Here is a 17,940-nt window from a genome sequence, read left to right as displayed (position 1 = left end):
AGAGTATGAAAGTACCCTTCTTGGTGTCACATGCTGTCAAACTAGAGAAAAATGAAATTAAGCCTCAGGATATCTAATTCTTTATTAAACACTTAAATATATCTCTGTTTGTAATTCCCAGCATTTCTTGAATTAAATTGTAGATCCTGATTGAAAATTTGGTTGACTACCATTTTTACATAAGAAAGAAATGAGTCAGATTAAAATCTGGGTCTGCCATTGTAAGTTTAATCCTAGAATAGACTAATTAACTTTGCACAGATGGAGATTCTGTTGCATGATTTCTCCAGGTGCCTAGTATGATTAAGGCATGTCATTGAGCATAGGGGAATTTTGCGGGAGGATGAATAACTAGCTTGTTGTAGCTTATTAACTTTACTTGGTGTGTGGGGACTTCCAGCAGATGCCCTTTGGTGGCTGCTGCAGTTTTAGCAACAGCTGGGTCTGGGATGGCAGCTGGCAGGTGAAGTAGGAGAAGTGTGGAGTAGAGGCTAGTAAGCTGGAGAAGTTTACCAGGGATGGTGTGCTCATTGTAATGATCAGTTTTCCTTTTTATACTATATTATTGAAGCCCTTGGAACATGGAAGCCTTTCTAATTAATTTTTTCTTGCATTATTAGGATTTCCTTTTACTTGTGTCATGTCTGGCTTAGGGAGGACCAAGCTTCATTTAGGGAAGAATGCTGCATAATCAAGGCAAGATAGATAGGCATAGTGTGTAATATCCAGGCACTATGCTCCTGTGCCTGGATCTTTTCACATTCATATTGATCAATCCTGAAGCATTAGAAATTAGGGTGCTTTTTTAGTCCAGACTCTAAATACTTGGGGTCTCTTAAATATTGCTGCATTTAAGGGTATAGATTTGGAGATTGTCCTAAAGACTAGACATTGATTTATTAAAGAGGAGGAATTATACAACAGAAGAGTACAGGTAGCCTCTCACCCCATCACCCACTCAACTTGCCATCAACTTGTCCAGCCTCTTGCCTACCCCCGGGTCTTTGCACTTGCTGCCCCTTCTGCTTGCAATACTAAATAGCCGTATGGTTTGCTGTCTCATCACATTTAATTCTTTATTCAAAGAGACATCTTCTTTCATCCCATTTTTTATTATTTGATCCTAGGTCTCAAAACTAATTTTTTCCCCCCAAAGCACTGTAGCAACATTTAACATACTGATTACTTATTTAGTTGGTGTCTACTCTTACCTGATTGTATATCTTGTTGTAGCGGAATATCTTGTTTAATGGAGTCTCATCTATATTTTGAAAGGAAATTTTTACATTAAATGTTTTTATGAACTCAATCATTCTACCAACCCAAATTTCATAGTTTATTTCTGTTTCTCTCTTCTTGATGATTGAGTCAGTAAGAATTACTGATAAAAATCTTTGACCTATATACATACACACATACACGCATGTACATATACATATATATGTGTATGTATATATGCACAGTTATACTAAAACTTGTTTGAGCTCCTTGGAATATATATAGGTTTGACTTTTTGGAATATAACTGAGATTTTATATGACATTAGAACAAGTTAATTGCATGCAAACATTTTTGTACTCCTAATGATGGCTGTATTTCTTCCTTTGTAGGAGTAAAACTACCACTGTTAATGATGTGAATGGATTTAAATCTTTGTCAAGTGATCAGGTATTTTTATTTAATGGTTTTTAACTACCTCTTCAATATAAGAAAGTACATAAATTTATAGTCTTAATTTTTTTTCTCTTTTCTGGTACATTTTCAATAGAGTCAGGATCATCTACTAGTAAGACATTTTTTGGTGGCCTCTTAAATTTTTAAAGTTTTCTTCTTCATTTGATTTTACTCTTATACATATCTCAAACATGTTTTAAAAGCATTTCTGTGTTGATTGGACTTCCTGACTTTGTTTATTTAGCACCCGAAAAGCAATGGGAACTCTCCTAGCCTTCCTTTGTCTAGAAAGGTTCTTAAGTCACTCAGTCCAGCAGTCTATAGAAATGTGGAATATGAAATTTGGCTGAAGTCTAAACAAGGTGAGTTAAAAAATCTGTGTATTTTCCATAAATTTGCTTTGAGGCCCTTGAAAATGATTGTGTCAACTTGATATAATGTTGATATTCTTTACAGCTCAACAAAAACATGATTATTCCATTGCTGCTGGCTTACAGTATGAAGTTGGAGACAAATGCCAAGTAAGTGATTATGTAGAGGAAGAGAAGATTTTACTTGAAATCTTATTTATTGTAATAGGAATCAAGAAAACAGCTCAAGTTTGGATGTGTTGTTAATTTGGGATTTCAGAATATATTGTGTGTACGTTTTAATAGTTATAAATATTTAGCTTTTGAATACATTAACCAAAGTCAAATATATCTAAAACCATGGCGTCCCATCACATGATCTTTAAAACAATTTAGTCTTTGATATTACTTACTTCAAAGAAGTAACAGTAACATTTTAGATTTTTAGATATTTTCATTACAGTTGACAAATTATTGAAATGGATTCAGACTTGACATTATAGGCCAATTTGGTTTATGGAAGGCATCCTGGAAGTTTCTGATAATACACAGTTTTTTGTTGGATTGAGATAAGAAAGTGAACAATAAGAGAAATTTTTGCCATTTACTTTGAATAAGCTGCTGCTTTGGGCTTAAAACTGTTGATTGTTAAGGGGGAAAGTTGTTGTGTTAGATCAGTGTTTCTTATGTGGAGTGATTTTGCACCCCTAGCTCCCATTTAGCAATGTCTGCAGACATTCTTCTTGTTACAGCAGGGAAATTGCGACTGGTATCTAGTGGGTGGGGGCCAGGCATGGTGCCAGACGTCCTAGAACGCACAGGACGGCACCCCCAGCAAAGAATCATCTGGTCCCAAGTGTTAATAATGCCAAGACTGGAGAAACCTTTATGAAAAGATATTACTCTTTCTAAAACAAAAACAACCCACACACACCAAAAATAATTGTTATTTGGAAGATAGTTTTCATCAAAAATGGTCTTCATCAAAAAGTGTTACCTCTTTAAAACTATTTTAAAATAGCCATTGACAAACATTTCTTCTTGACTTGTGGAGGAAACACTTGTTTCCTTGGTGATAAAGTGGTTTGTGAAAAGTGTCTGGGGGACCAGGATTATTTCTGGAGGTCAGTGACAGACTTTACCTTAAGAACTTGTAATAGTGTTCTGATTTGGGGGTATTTTGAAAGGAGAGGAAGAAGAGGACACGATTCATTTAGGTTCTTCCTTACAGGGTTGTCAGAAATGTGCCCTAATCACAGAACAGAATTGGGGAATCTTTTACTGTAGAGGTTTGGGGAACTTGGAACAGGACAAAAGAGAAGAGTAAAGCCAGGGCTTAGGGCACTGCCTCCTTCCCTCCTAACCCCACTCAGTAGAGAAGAGAAGATGGCTTGTTTTATGCTGCATCACTACAATTATGTTACTTGTTGTTTTAAATCAAGCATATTTGCTTTGAGATTTCAGTTGCTTTTGTAAAGCAGATGCTGCTGATAAGGTAGATGGTAAAGCAGGCACTTGTTTTAATTTTTTCCTTTTTAGAGTACTTTCTTTCTATTTCTACCACTTGACTGTTTCACTTGGATAAAATTTAATTGAAATTTATTACGGAAACTGCTGCGACTCAAAGGTGACTTCCGTTTACTCAAGCAAGCTTGTAAATGTAGTTTAAACTTTTAATAAAAACTAACTTCAGAAAAATATTTTTTACTCTTAAACTCTGGAAGAGAGGAAAGCAGTGTCCTGCTGTGACTGAAGGACGAAACCTCGGCTTGAGGACTTTGATCCACAGTTGGCCGTTCCTCTGCGTCTGGGTGTGGAGGGCTGACTATACTGTTGCCATTTTACATAAGGGAGTCGAGCATCCAGGGGTTCTGGAACCCGTCCCCCGCGGATGCCGAGGGCCAGCTGTACTGATATGATAGGAGGACGTGGCTTCACGCAGGGCCGTGTCCGCCAGGCTCCCGGCGCAGTGGTTAGCGGTGCCCTGTGCTGGGTGTGCCGTTTGACGGCAGGAGGAGACCTAAAGGCTTATCCTCCTGTTAGCGTTTGCTGTTGTGTAACAACCAATCGTATGTCAGAGAAGAGATGACGGATCTGTTTTTAGGGAGAAAAAGGCCACATGTACGTGTGACAATATTTTAAATATTGGAAAAGTGAGGAGACAATAGTGATTTTAATAATAGTTGTCCTCCTTTGTTGAGTGGTTGCTGTGTGCAGGCTGGTGTCCTTTATATATACCATGTGTACCTCATTCCACCTCCATGCGTCCTGTGATGTAGGTACTATAATTAGCCCCATCTTACATACGAGGACACTGACGCATGAGATAAGTCACTTGCCCAAGGTCATATTGCTGGTAAGTAGAAAAGCGGGGCCTGGAATCCTGGTGTGTGTGGTGCCACAGCCCTGCCTTCAGAACCAAGACAATTTAGAAAAAACTTGGAAGAGTAAACAAAAGTATTTTGGATGGAGGTACATAGGTCTGGGAGGTCAGAGACAATATTATTGTGTACCTTTTGAACTTTGTTTTGTTTTTAACTATATATGTTCATTTTCTCTTTAGTTGAAAATGAAATAACAGTTTAAAAACTGATGGTTGATGCGAAAGAATCAGGTGACTGATTTTTCTTTGTGGAATCGTTCAACAGGTTCGGTTGGATCACAATGGAAAATTTTCTAATGCAGACTTTCAAGGGGTTCACCCTGAGAACGGGCCAGTTTTGGTCGAAGAACTTGGAAAGAAGTATGTATTGCTCTTCAGCTAAGGTGTTCATTCACCATCTCTTCCACTTAGCCTAATGTAATCGTGAGCATTTCTAAATGTCCCTGTGTATTTGCAAATTCAGTTAAATGTATTGCCTGTGTGTAGAGAAATATATTTGTCTAGATCTTGTAGAAAAATAGTTTGAGTTCAAATTTAGTGTTATCCGTGTTAAGGTAGTTTAAATAAATAATATTTGTTTTGTTGCTTACTGTTGAAAATGTGCCATTCTTCACTAAGGCAATTTGGAAAATTAACTGTATTGTAGCTGTGAAGTGGGGACTTTGGAGGACAGGGACCACATTCATTTCTAATTTCATTCATTGCTGCCTTGCTTGCAGTCTTCAGTAAATGATTGTCTGATGGAGGAGTGAAATACTTGCTATTATACAGTGTGACTTTAGAGCAACTTTTGTTTCAGTTGCTGCTGCCTTTATTAGAGGAAAAGGTAGTAAATCACACCTAAACTTTACTGTGGAAAATTTCAAACATACACATATGTGAGGAGGATAGTCCAGTGAACCCCAATTTAACTATCACCCTATTTTAACAACTAACAGCAGGTTTGGCAGTCTTTTCTAATCTCTTCTCCCTAAGCCCTTTAAAAAAGATGTGAGTGGAATTGGAATATTTGAAAGCAAATCCCAAACATCACACCATTTCTCATAGACACATAGATGCCTCTGTGTGTCTCTAACACAGTAAAGACTCCTCCCTTCCCCATCCTTAGCTACAGTACTTTCATCACATCTCACAGAGTAATAGTCTTTCCTTCTTTATCTAATCTTTTGCTTAGGTTATGATTACGGCCTTTTAGTCTTCTGTCCTTGTAGGTTAGAAAATGTGCTTTTGATTTATGTCATCTTATTTGATTAGAGTTACATCTGGGTTGCTAAATGCTTTGTACTTTAATGTGTTTTTAATATAAGAACTAAACCTGGGAATTCTTAGGTAAACTGAAAGTAAAATATTTATGCAGAATACTTAAGTGGGTAGTCTTGGGGGAGCACGATAAATTACTGCAAGTCTTTTCCTTCCTTTTAAAGACTCTCCCCGAAGAACCTCAGACCGCCTTCCTCAGAAAGCTGGAACATGGTGGCAGGGAAGAAGATGAAAAAACCTCCTTCCGGACAGAATTTCCATTGTGGTAGGAGCACGCCAGGTTACCCTTTCTTTGGGGAGGGGGCGGTGCTTGGGGGTGTCCATAATGGGAAGATTACGAGGCAGTTTGGCTCTTGCCACAGATGCGGACTACAGAGGGCCCAAGGCCCCGGCGAAGCCAGGCAAAGCCCCGCCCGCGCTGCCACCTCGCCTGCAGCACCCTCCGGGGCTGAGGCAGCGCGCGCCCCCCAGCCACTCTGCAGCGCCGCAGTCTCAGAAGCCCTCCGGTGAGCACAGAAGTCTGAGCAGGACACCCGCACAGGCCACGAGGTAACCGTCCCGAAGGCAGGAGAGCTAGAAACTTAAGCGAGAAGCATCTCTTTTACTCTCTGTGTCACGTGCTTCTAAAAAGTTACAGTTCTTGTTCGTATACTTGTCTACAGCGTGACATTAAAAGCATTGTTGATAGAATAACGTGGGGATTTCAGTTCTTTATAACTCTGTTTAAACAAATCAAAGTAATTTGGTAGGGTCAGACATCTTTGTTTGTGAATAACTTTTTTCAAATGATTTAGATCGTAACCTGGCACCTCGGAGTTTTCCGGTAGCTTGTAATGTGTTAAATACTGAATTCCAAACGGCAGCCCTAATTCCTTGCAGGGTGAGGGTAGTCCTCTTTATATAGGAACTTAAATCGACCAGAATGGTCAGCCTACTTTGTTCCGACAAGTTTGGATTGCTTGTTGTAACGTGTCTAATACTGAACAGGTTGCTGTGATCATGAATTACCAGCATTCTGACTGAATATGCAGAGGCAGATGAACGTCAGGGTCATAGTTTCCTGTGCCGTGGATTTAAATTTTTCCCTCATCTGCCCTTCCTTGGAGTAGCTTATGGAGCTATGGAGTAGTTTATATTCTTTGGAGGAGCTTTATTTGAGAAGGTGTGTCTTAAGTGGAGGCTGTCCTCTTCCTGTGAACTTGGCCACGCCTCCTGTGGGTGCTTGTGGCTCACCGTCCCCGTCCGAGCTTGATCTCCCCGATCATCTGAACAGCGGTAGCATGTGCTTATGTGCTTGCTAAGCTCTGGTCTTCAGTTTCTTTATTGTTGGCATTTGGGCATTCCCCTTCCTTGGGAACGTACTTAACATTTTGTCATTAAAGACAGTTTATGTAACATCTTTAAGACAGAGTTGTAGGTTCTTAGGCTGACATGGTACCAATACTGTGTAGTTTCCTGGGGCTGTGGCAGCATAGTACCACAGACTGGCTTAAAGCCACAGCAGTGTATTCTCTTAACAGTCCTGGAGGTTGCAAGTCTGAAATCAAGGTATCAGTAGGGCTGTGCCCTCTCTGAAGGTTCTAGGGGAGAGTCTGTCCCAGGCCTCTCCTACTTCTGGTGTTGTCCACAGTCCTTCGCGTTCCTTGGCTTGTAGATGTATCACTCCAGTCTCTGCCTGCATCATCACGTGGTGTTCTCCCTGGGTGTCTGTGTCTCTTCCAGTAAGGAACCAGTTATAGTGGGTTTAGGGCCCAGCCTACTCCGCTATGATCTCATCTTAATGGGATTACTTCTGCAGAGACCCTATTTATAAAGTCACATGCACAGATACGAGGGGTCAGGACTTGAACGTATCTTTTTTGGGAGACGCAATTCAATTCATAACAAATACCAGTACTTCACATCCATTACAGTTTTCTTTTTAATTGAGCCAGCTGTTCAGGATAGCAAATTAATTGATACTGTTCGAAATCCAAAACACTGAGAAGTTTGTTCTGATAATTCTCCTTCGTATCCCTGTTGTCCCAGTTGTCTAGCTTCCTCTGCAGAGGCATCCAGCGTTAACAGATTCTTGTGTATCCTCGAAGGGATGCTAATATGTGCGTAAAAAGTACATATGTATTCATAATCCAGTTATCCGTAAGTTCTAATGAGAACAGATGATTAAAAATCAACCATAAGAAAGAATTCCCTCATCCCTAAAGGGTGGTCACTAGATACACAACCCTGAGAAATGGCCTGGGTACAGAGTAATCAGGGCCGTGTGTTCTTGGCACACCCAGCAACGATGTGCAGGGCCATTCGGGGCCCACGGTGGGTTAGCCTCCCCCAGCAGATAATACTTATGTCGCTAAATCACCTAGTTGCGGCTGAAGTCTGATGTGCGGACATTGACCAGACTCCACCAGCGTCTGGTGGTATCTTACCCAGTACAGGCAAGGTACCTAAGAGGACTAACTTACTTTGAATATTAGCTTCGGAAACCTAAAAATGTGAAGTCAGTATAGGAAGGTCATGGACAGAAATGAGATTTTTTTTTTTTAATAAAATTCTCATTTTTTAGTAGACTAGAAGAGCCTTTTTTTCTCTTGAACAGAGGATACTCTTTAATGTCTTAAAGTTTTAAAAAAAGAACATACACAGACTACCAAATGGCTAATTTAAATACACTTTTGTTTACCACAAACTGAATTCTTATCCAGAGTGTTTCTAGTGTTTTGTCCAGTCTCTTAGGAATTAGAATGATCAGACGGACGCGGTCCTTTTCTTGTTTATGTGTTAGCTACCTATTACTTGGTGTATAAAACACTCGATGGCAGAAGGCAGTGGAGAGTACATAGACATAAAGCTTTGGAGAATTTTTGGCACTGTGATTGATTATGTACGAACGTAGTTGTACTTGCAGTTAGTATGCCTTCTAGCCTGTGGGAGTGAGAATGAATCTTACTAGTGTCTTAAATTTAGAGACTGCTGATGGTTGAATATTTAAAGTAAGATTCTAAAAAATTCTAGTCGAAATTTAGAATTTTATAGCTAACACTCCAGTTGATTTAAGCCCGTTAGAATTTTGACTTCATTTCTAATACTTTTAACACATTAGTTTGGGATTCTCGTTATCGAATAAAAAGAGCAGTGATGTTGGGCATGAGACCTTCATGACCGCTCGCTTTTTAAATTTCTTTCTCATTGATGCCGTCTCTTCCTTTGGAGAAAACAAAACAAAGTGTAACAAAAACCGAGCAGGATTGCCATGTATGCTTTCACCACGCAGGTGCCGAAAATGATAGACGTGTCCGTGCTGAATATCTCCCCTCCCGCTAGGCTCAGGAGGGGAAAGGTTCTCTGTGGCGCGTGAGGGTGAGATGTGGGTTTTGGGTGATGGGGCGCAGAGGTTAGGGAGTATTGACTTTCTGTAGACTCCTGGCACTAGCTGAGTCATCTTTGGAGTCTTTCAGCACTGGGGTTTGAGAAGGACTGGTCTAAGATTGAGGGTGCAGGTTTGCTCCCCTGTTTTTTTCCCCCAATACTCTGGGGTTGACGTGTGCCCCATTGGAATTAGGATGTGATTTTAAGTGGGACTGAGGACATGAAATGGCCGTTCTTTATTTCAGGGGTCGGAGAATCAGATGGTATCAGTTGTGTCCTTCCCGCTCTTTTTAGGGGAGCTGCATCTCTTCAATATATTTTCCCTGTTGGCCTTGGGTTTTCATTTCCCACTGTTGTGGAACTATTAGACACAGTGTAGAAATAGTATTTATATTGCCTATAACAGTTTTAATTCATATGAAAATGTTAGGGTTATGTTATAGGCTACTAGACTCTATTCATGAACTTTTTTGTCTCCTTCTTTGACCAAACTTATTGAAATGACAGCAGTCTCAGTCGTGGTTAGTATCTAGCCTGGTGCATGTTTTTCTTCTTTTCACATTTCATCCCCCCTTGGTAGTGTCTTTAAAAAGCAGGAAGATGGTCGTGGTGTCTCTTTGAACGTTGTCCTTTACTTAGAACAGAAAATTAGAGTGCTTTTGAGGCCTAAACTAACTAAAACCTAAACCTAAAAGCACTAGAGTGCTTTTGAGGCCTAACTTTCCCTTTCTTTTGAAAGAGAATTCTTATGAAAGTGTTGGAATATGGCGTAAAGAAATATACAGTGCTTACTTGCATTTATGCCCTGATGAAAAGAAAAATCTCAGTGATTCCTGTATCACTTCGAAGTGAGTTATATATTTCTTTTCTTTCCACCCCATTTTAAGTTTGTCTTCTTGACTCTGAAATGTAGCCTAATGCTCCAGGGACTTCTGTTTCCTAAACATTTATTAACCAGGCAGCTAAAAGTTCTGTAATGTCACAGTGTAGCTAAACTGGTCAAATATTTGAATTGCTAAAAGCGTTGTTTTGTATTATTTTAGGTACTCAGTACATTTTGTCTTTTTTTTTTTTTTTTTCATGACAAGAATGTTTTATTTGACAGGAAACCTGATCGTGAGAGAGCTGAGGATTTCGATGCCACGACTCGAGAATCTAACTATTTCGGCCTCTCTCCAGAAGAGCGCAGAGAGAAGCAAGCTATAGAAGAATCTCGTTTACTCTATGAGATTCAGAACAGGGATGAACAGGCTTTCCCAGCCCTCTCCGTATGTACATAAAAAGGGATTTTAAAAGTTATCCTTCAGAAGTCTTCCTTAATATAGTTTTTGTATTAAGCCATAGTTTTAAATGGTAGACTAATAGTTTTTAAACTGAAAGATACCTTGGTGATTATGCAGCTACCCCTCCTTTTCATCTTCATGATTAAGGTGAGGTCTAAAGATATTTCTAGTTGGTGGCAGAGTTGAGGCAAGTAATAAATTGGTTATCTCACTTTAAGTTTAGTATTCTCTCTTTTTTTAAAATTTATTTTATCTTTGGCTGCGTTGGGTCTTTGTTGCTGCACGTGGGCTTTCTCTAGTTGCGGTGAGCGGGGGCAACTCTTTGTTTCCGTGCGGTGGCTTCTCTTGTTGCGGAGCACAGGCTCCAGGCACACAGGCTTCAGTAGTTGTGGCTTGCGGGCTCAATAGTTGTGGCTCCTGAGCTTAGTTGCTCCGCGACATGTGGGAATCTTCCTAGCCCAGGGCTTGAACCCGTGTCCCCTGCATTGGCAGGCGGATTCTTAACCACTGCGCCACCAGGGAAGCCCTAGTATTTTCTTTTGAACCGAAACTCGTTTGTTTTTGCTAGCCAAAACCAGTAACTTTCCCTAAGCAGTAGAGGTTCATGATTCAGTTAACGAGATACATCTGTAAAACCGGGACACTCTTTTCAGGTGTTCCTTATTAAACACACCAGGACAAGATTAACCTAGTACATACAAATAAGAGCTGTTGTTCAGAGTGGTCACTGTTGGAGGCGGTAGTACATGCAGCCCTGTGGCTTTGCCCTTGCTCCCTGTGTCAGACGCTGGGCTGTGATGGATGCTTCTCTGATGAGACAAGTGGTCCCTACCTTTAAGTTTCTTACTTCTTTTGGGGGAGTCAGAAGGGAAAACAGTTCTTGTGTAGAGTGAAGTAAATGCTGTGTGAGCAGGGGTCATTGGCAGCACAGGGCAAGGGTTAGCTACTTGAGTTTGGGGGCACTGGGCGCCCTGTGCCTATGGTCTGAAATATCGGTAAGTGATACCGAATGACCTGTGATGGAGAGTGGTGGTTGGAACGCTTTCTTAACAGTGGGTTAAACAAACAAAATGGAATGTTACAGGATGCTACCCAATATATATATCATATGTATGATACATATATTGGCGTGTATATATATATATATATATATATATATATATCTCTCTCTCAATATGTATAATATGTATACAGGTATATATATTTATACCAGTATAAAACATTAAAGCCCCACACACTCAAGTTTTTGTACTCTGGCCTCCATGGGATCCTTCAGAGGTATGAGATGCTCAGTTGAAAACAGCTGACCTGGAACAGTATATATATAGTTCAGTCTGGCACAGGGATTGGAGTTTAGGAATTACTGGAAGAAATGCCCAAATTCATATGTGAATTAGGCATGGTCTTTAGTCTCAGTATATTTATCTCTGTGATACGTTATTTTTCCATAATATTTAGAAAATAAAAAAACTACAAATCATTTAAGCTTCTACTCACAGCTTTTTGTCCTCTTTTCAGTTAGTGAATGGGGAGAAACAACTACTGTAATGTGGGAATAGATTGTGAAATGTTTTGATTGTTAAAATGGGGTCTTCGTACTCATTGTCTTTAAACAGGCATTTGATCCTGTCTTGGACTTGATAGCGACTCAGGTTTGTCTTGTAGAAAACGCCTGCCACAGAGGGCTGAGGTCCTCTTCTCGGCCGTGTGCAGCACTTAACTCACAGATGCTAGAAGAGGAGAGACCTTCAGTGGTGATTTAGCTGAGAAGCCAGACTTATTCCAATCCCCATGTTTCACCAGTTAGAAGTTGGAGCTCACGTGGAGCTTGGGTGATTTGCTGACGGTAGCGTGTCAGTGGTAAGCGTCCTAGTGCACTGTATCTGCCCGTCTGCACTTGGGTGTTTCTCCCCCACCAAGGGCTGTGGCTCAGCTATGGCTGCTTTTGAAGGTTGGTATGAAGGGTGCTATTCTTTGTGCAGAGAATGGAAGTGTAAGTTGCAAAGTGAAGGTTTGGTCAGGGTGGCTTCCTGAAGTATGGGCATACGAAGAAGTCGTCGTACTAATTTAGGCCAAAGCGTCTGATTACCTTATTAGTAAGCCGATTACTATAGAGTATGTAATACGAACCCTAGGTCCTATTTTTTTGTAGTTTGGGAAGTATAAAGATACAGGGCTATGAATTTTGAGAGTTTTAGTTAGATGTATGAAGAGTAAGGTTAATTAGAAGATTTTGTTCATATATTTGTGAGTAAATCTCTAACCCAAAGTGTTGGGTTTTGTTTAAGAGCTCATCAGTCAGCCAGTCAGCTTCTCAGGGTAGCAACCCAGGCGTCCAGAGAAAATCATCACATGGAAGCGATAGAAAAGGAAGCAGGCGGAGAATGGACACCGAAGAAAGAAAAGATAAAGGTATGTTATTCCATCATTTGAAAGCAGATGCGAGAGATCTGTTTCTGGCTTAAAGTCAGACATGGGGAAAAGAACTTACTTTTTAAATGATTAAGCAATGTACTGTCACGTCTCACTGTTGTAGAGAATCATTGACTCAAGCTAAATAAAGCACATTGTGTTATTCTGAAAACTCTATTATCCACTGACTAAACATGGTTCAAATGGTACTTTTGGCTTCCTCTGTCTTCACATTTTATTGTTGTGTCTTCACACCTAACTAGCGAATGATGCCGTCTTTTTTATTCTGATCTGTTATAGACTCTGTCCATGGACATATTCCCTTGGATAAAAAGCCCGAGCCAGGCACACTGGAGGTAAACGTTTTAAATACTAATTGCGTCTCTTTCTTTTTCCTTAACATTGTGATAGTGTAGAAGGAGATGGAGGTGATTTCATCATTGTATAACAAAGTGTTAGGGAAGTAGAAAAGCAGAAGAAAATTGAGAAAAAATTACAGTGCTTGAGGAGAATTCGCTCACAAATTATAACCGTTTCTTCAAGGGTACCTTACGATGACCTATCTGAATTGGTGGAACATAGCTTAGCTTTTACTTTCCATTACTCTATAGTAGATTGAGATTTGTAAGGGAAAAGTGCCGTTTTGAAACCATGCCCCCGATAAAAACTGCCCAGTAGTCTGATGTGATGAAGATGTGGAGGCAAAATCCCCTACCTGTTGGAGCCCAGGTACAATGGAAAAGAGTAGTTGGTCGTCAGAGGGTTCAGGCAGGTGCGAGTAGGGTGGGCTGTAAAGGCGGCCATGTTACCCCAGAATGTGGGTCTTTGAAATGCAAAAGTATGCTTTTTTTTTTTTTTGGTGCTTCCAAAGAATATTAGCCATGATAAATGTTCAAGAATTACATCACCGTCAAAGAAATTAGAGTGCCCACCTCCTACAGAACAAGTAAGTACATTGTAGCATTTGACATTGAATGCTCCATTCCCTGGGTTTCTTAACTCTTACTGTCATCATTAAAAAACAGAAAATACAGGAAATGGGAGAATTTACTCTATCTAGTTTCATAATTTGGAATACAGTTATGATTTTTCTCTCATTCTGTTCTTGGTTAGTCTAGAATGTTCTCAAGTTTTAATGGAATGTTATTTTTATAATCACCATTGTCTGGACATAGAAGCCATTCTTCTGAATTGATTTTGAATAAGTTTGTATCTGGCACCTTGTGTTGCCTTTGTGGTGAGTTGGCTTGAAAGTGAGATTTTTGAAGGGAAATTATGAATTTCTGTTTTATTTCAAAACTTTAAAAAAGAGTTAGACAACTCTGCATGCTTAACAGTTATTTCATACAAGGGAGGGAATGTAATGATTGAAGAGATTAGAAAAATATACATCTAAAGTGCAATACCACCAATTTACAGATTGAATGATGAAGGAACCTGAGTTCTAGCAGATGATTTTGGTTCTTGATCTATCTAATACAGGAGCAGAGAAAGTTCTTGTCCTTTGCCTTTCAGTTACATCCTTCGTGTCAGGTGGAAAGTGTACAGTTTTATGCTAAGTCTTTGTGTGAGGAGCTTCTAAGCTCGTGAATTTCAGGGTGATTTCAGTGATTTTGCTTTCTTGCCTTAAGAGCATTGTGTTCAGGTTGCTTTGTAGTTTGTTTCTAACCCTGCCAGTGACTTCTCTGACTTTTGGTGGGCAAATCACTGGTTAGGATCACATTTGTTAGTATGGAGTTTTCAGCTACTGTGTTTTTTTCTTTCATTTCTAAGACCAGAAGAAAGACCATGTATGTAGAAACCACAGTTGTGTGTAAAAGGCAGGCAACTCAGGGTACCTGTGGTGGTTGAATTAGTGTTAAGCAAAATGAACTCTCGTCTTTTTCCACCCCCTCTTCTTGAAGAAGCCAGCAGAACATGTGTGTCTGTCCAATCCAGCTCCCCTTCTAGTGTCTCCAGAGGTACATCTAACTCCTGCCGTGCCTTCTTTACCAGCCACTGTGCCAGCCTGGCCAAGTGAACCTACAACTTTTGGACCAACAGGTTAGATAAAAATTTTAAAAGTTCGGTGAATCCACCAGCAAAAGCCTTCCAGGTCTTGAAATGCTTGAGTGTGAGCTTGCCCTCCGAGCGGGATTAGGCGTGTGGAGCCCCCCAGAGCCCTGCTCTGCTCCCAGCTGCCTGCGGTGCTCGTGTGAGGTGCGCCCTCACAGTCTCGGGGGCAGCTGTGTGAGCTCTGCTTGCCCAGTGCTGGCAGCGCAGTGTTCACCCCCGTGGGCCAGCTCTCTGCCAGGCTCCGTGCCTTGTTCATAAGAGCTGTTATTAGAAGATACTGACTCAAAGCTTGTTTTCTGGGCGCTTGTTTCCTCCTTTGTGTCCAGGAGCGTGTTTGGTTGACGTTAGTACTTCTTTAGATTGCTTAAACACACACCGTTTTACTAGCTATACAGTTTTATAGCATTCTTCGCCTTTTAGCTTAATGTAAACTTATATTTGTAGAGAATTATTTTTACCTCTTTATAGCTTTTGATTCCTTTCCCTTTCTTTTGTAGGTGTCCCTGCTCAAATTCCTGTTTTGTCAGTGACACAGACTCTGACCACTGGACCTGATTCTGTTGTGTCCCAAGCTCATTTAACACCCTCTCCAGTTCCTGTGTCAATACAGGCCGTTAACCAGCCCTTGATGCCTTTGCCTCAGACACTGAGCCTTTACCAAGACCCACTCTATCCTGGGTTTCCTTGTAACGAAAAGGGAGATCGAGCCATTGCACCACCTTATTCACTGTGTCACACTGGGGAGGACCTGCCTAAAGGTGAGCTCCTTCTCCGAGTTCAAGCTGATTTTATTTATTAAGTACTGGTACAGGTTCAGTGAGAAATGTAAGTAGAGGACAGAGGTCATGTTGCTGAGTAAGCCAAAGGACTTGCTTGGGGAGGACAGCAGAGGTTCAGCTGTTAGTCGCTCATCACTCCTGTTTCAGCTTCTGTTTGATTGGTGTGTGTTTTCATATGTTTAGTAATATATAAACTATTATTTATAGCAGCAGCCCCTCCCCTTACTCCCCTGCCCCTGTCATTTTTTCAAAAACAGTCTGAAACCATTTTGAATTAAATCTTAATAGTGTACTAACCAGATAACTAAACAGTACTGAGTTTCCACGTCAGTGGTTTGGTGTTTGGAACTACTCATATTACTTCATCCATGAAAAAACTGGAGAGGAGAATGAATAGAATACATAATAGCTGTCATTATAGTACTGCATGCAATAGTATATATTTTCTAAGGAATTCTTTTTAAATTCGTTTTTTTTTTTTTTAAGAAAGTTTAGTTTGCAAGATTTCCTATTTGAAAAACTGAAGGAGTAATGTAGTGACTCTCTGTGCTCTTTACTTGGATTTTTGTGGATGATTTTCTTTTATTAGTCAGTGGTTTGATGTTTGTGTCTGTGGGTAACCGGCTAATGTCAAATGAATACCTGAGCTAGTATTATCCTACTAATCTTGTTAATGATTTAGGTTTATGTTGATTTTTACTCCTACCCCCAACTTTTTTATTTCATAATATTTTAAACCCCACAGAGAAGTTTAAAAAAGAAACGCAGTGAGCACCTGAGTTTTCTTTGCACAGATTTAAGTTTAGTCATCAAAATCTCAAGTTAAGCCATTTTGGGGCATGGATGTTAGACTAGATAAAGCATGTTGACTCTGGAATTACCCTGCAGTAACAGAGTCTGGTGTTGGTTATATTACAATTTTTAATATATGTTTTATATCACAGGCTAGAGAAAAACAATCCAAGTAGGCAGAATTGTCCTTAGAACTATGTGTCATTTGAGGATAATGAACAAAAGCTTTTTGTGAATGTATAATTTTAGTGAGTGATGATGTTACTTATTTTCAGATAAGAACATTCTTCGATTCTTCTTCAATCTTGGTGTAAAGGTATTTATATTTTATCATTTTCAAGTTATTTTAAGTTATTTAAGTTAATACTGTTTTAAATTATTACCATTTAAATAATCTTAACTCTTATCCTGTTGGTCAATAACCTAAGGTTTACTAAATCTCACTGTTTTAAGAAGTTGGCATTTTCAGTACCATACAGTTTGTTTTTGGAGGTGATTGAGGCTCCAGTATTTGCTTGCTTTTCCTTTCAATTGGCAGTGGTTTAACCCTGTGAGTGTATTCGGGAAACAGCCTAGTGAAAGCGCTCCCCTGAGGAATTAGGTGGAAGGTCTGGGTTTGAAGTTCCGCTCCTGCACTCTTTTTTTTTTTTTTTAATTATTATTTATTTATTTATTTATTTATTTGGCTGTGTTGGGTCTTCGTTTCTGTGCGAGGGCTTTCTCCAGTTGCGGCAAGCGGGGGCCACTCTTCATCGCGGTGCGCGGGCCTCTCACTATCGCGGCCTCTCTTGTTGCGGAGCGCAGGCTCAGTTATTGTGGCTCACGGGCCCAGTTGCTCCGCGGCACGTGGGATCTTCCCAGACCAGGGCTCGAACCCGCGTCCCCCGCACTGGCAGGCGGATTCCCAACCACTGCGCCACCAGGGAAGCCCCGCTCCTGCACTCTTTATCTGTATGGCCCCGGGCAAGTCATTGAGGGTGTCTGGGCCCAGCTGTTCTCACGTATGGCATGGGGATGATGCTCTTCTTCCGTCTGCCTCAGTTGCTTGAAAGGCGGAGAGGAGGCCACGCGTGGAAGGTGGAGCTCCCTAGCAGAGCAGAGCTCCCCGTGGGAGGGGATCAGCCTGGAGACGGCTTGTCTCAGAAAGAGCTGCAGAACTCTTTTCTCGTCAGTGCTGTGTTGTCTGCTGTCTTGGATTCGTTTCTGTGGGTTCTGGACTGTTAATACATGAAATGAAGTGCCCTACCGTGTGGGGCCTATGGACCCGTTCATAAAAGGAGACTTGATTAATTTCTCCATCAGCTGCATTCATGCGTAGTTTATATTTATCTAGTTAATGTTGGCTATAGCTGATTGGTTAATTAGTCAGTTGTCTGGTAAATTTTCCTTCGTGTTTTGGGGTTTAGCTGAACCTTTTGCAGGGGAAGGATTTGGAGTATTTCATTTTCGGTGTTTATCCTTATCTGACTAGAGGTCTGACTTTAATCCTTGCAGTTGGATTGCTCTGGGATCTCCTGACTGTGCAGTCCAAATGTTGGGGGTCACCTACTTCTGTACCAGCGTTTTTATGGTAGAACACGTCTAGA

General features: G+C 40.5%; 1 protein-coding gene across 1 annotated transcript in view; it reads left to right on the top strand.

Annotated features, from left to right (window-relative positions):
- Window positions 1-17,940, top strand: part of OTUD4 (OTU deubiquitinase 4) — a 40,755-nt gene that overhangs the window by 17,553 nt on the left and 5,262 nt on the right. Inside the window, exons 8-20 of the mRNA XM_068542566.1 lie at window positions 1,611-1,668; window positions 1,919-2,036; window positions 2,131-2,195; window positions 4,673-4,767; window positions 5,832-5,932; window positions 6,030-6,216; window positions 10,139-10,301; window positions 12,605-12,728; window positions 13,029-13,084; window positions 13,600-13,674; window positions 14,633-14,771; window positions 15,281-15,541; window positions 16,630-16,670. Of these exons, the coding sequence (XP_068398667.1) occupies window positions 1,611-1,668; window positions 1,919-2,036; window positions 2,131-2,195; window positions 4,673-4,767; window positions 5,832-5,932; window positions 6,030-6,216; window positions 10,139-10,301; window positions 12,605-12,728; window positions 13,029-13,084; window positions 13,600-13,674; window positions 14,633-14,771; window positions 15,281-15,541; window positions 16,630-16,670 (1,483 nt within the window). The remainder of the gene's footprint in view (window positions 1-1,610; window positions 1,669-1,918; window positions 2,037-2,130; window positions 2,196-4,672; window positions 4,768-5,831; window positions 5,933-6,029; window positions 6,217-10,138; window positions 10,302-12,604; window positions 12,729-13,028; window positions 13,085-13,599; window positions 13,675-14,632; window positions 14,772-15,280; window positions 15,542-16,629; window positions 16,671-17,940) is intronic.

This window comes from Eschrichtius robustus, chromosome 4 (assembly GCF_028021215.1).
Source record: "Eschrichtius robustus isolate mEscRob2 chromosome 4, mEscRob2.pri, whole genome shotgun sequence".
NCBI lineage: Eukaryota > Metazoa > Chordata > Mammalia > Artiodactyla > Eschrichtiidae > Eschrichtius > Eschrichtius robustus.
This window is presented reverse-complemented; position numbering and strand designations above follow the sequence as displayed.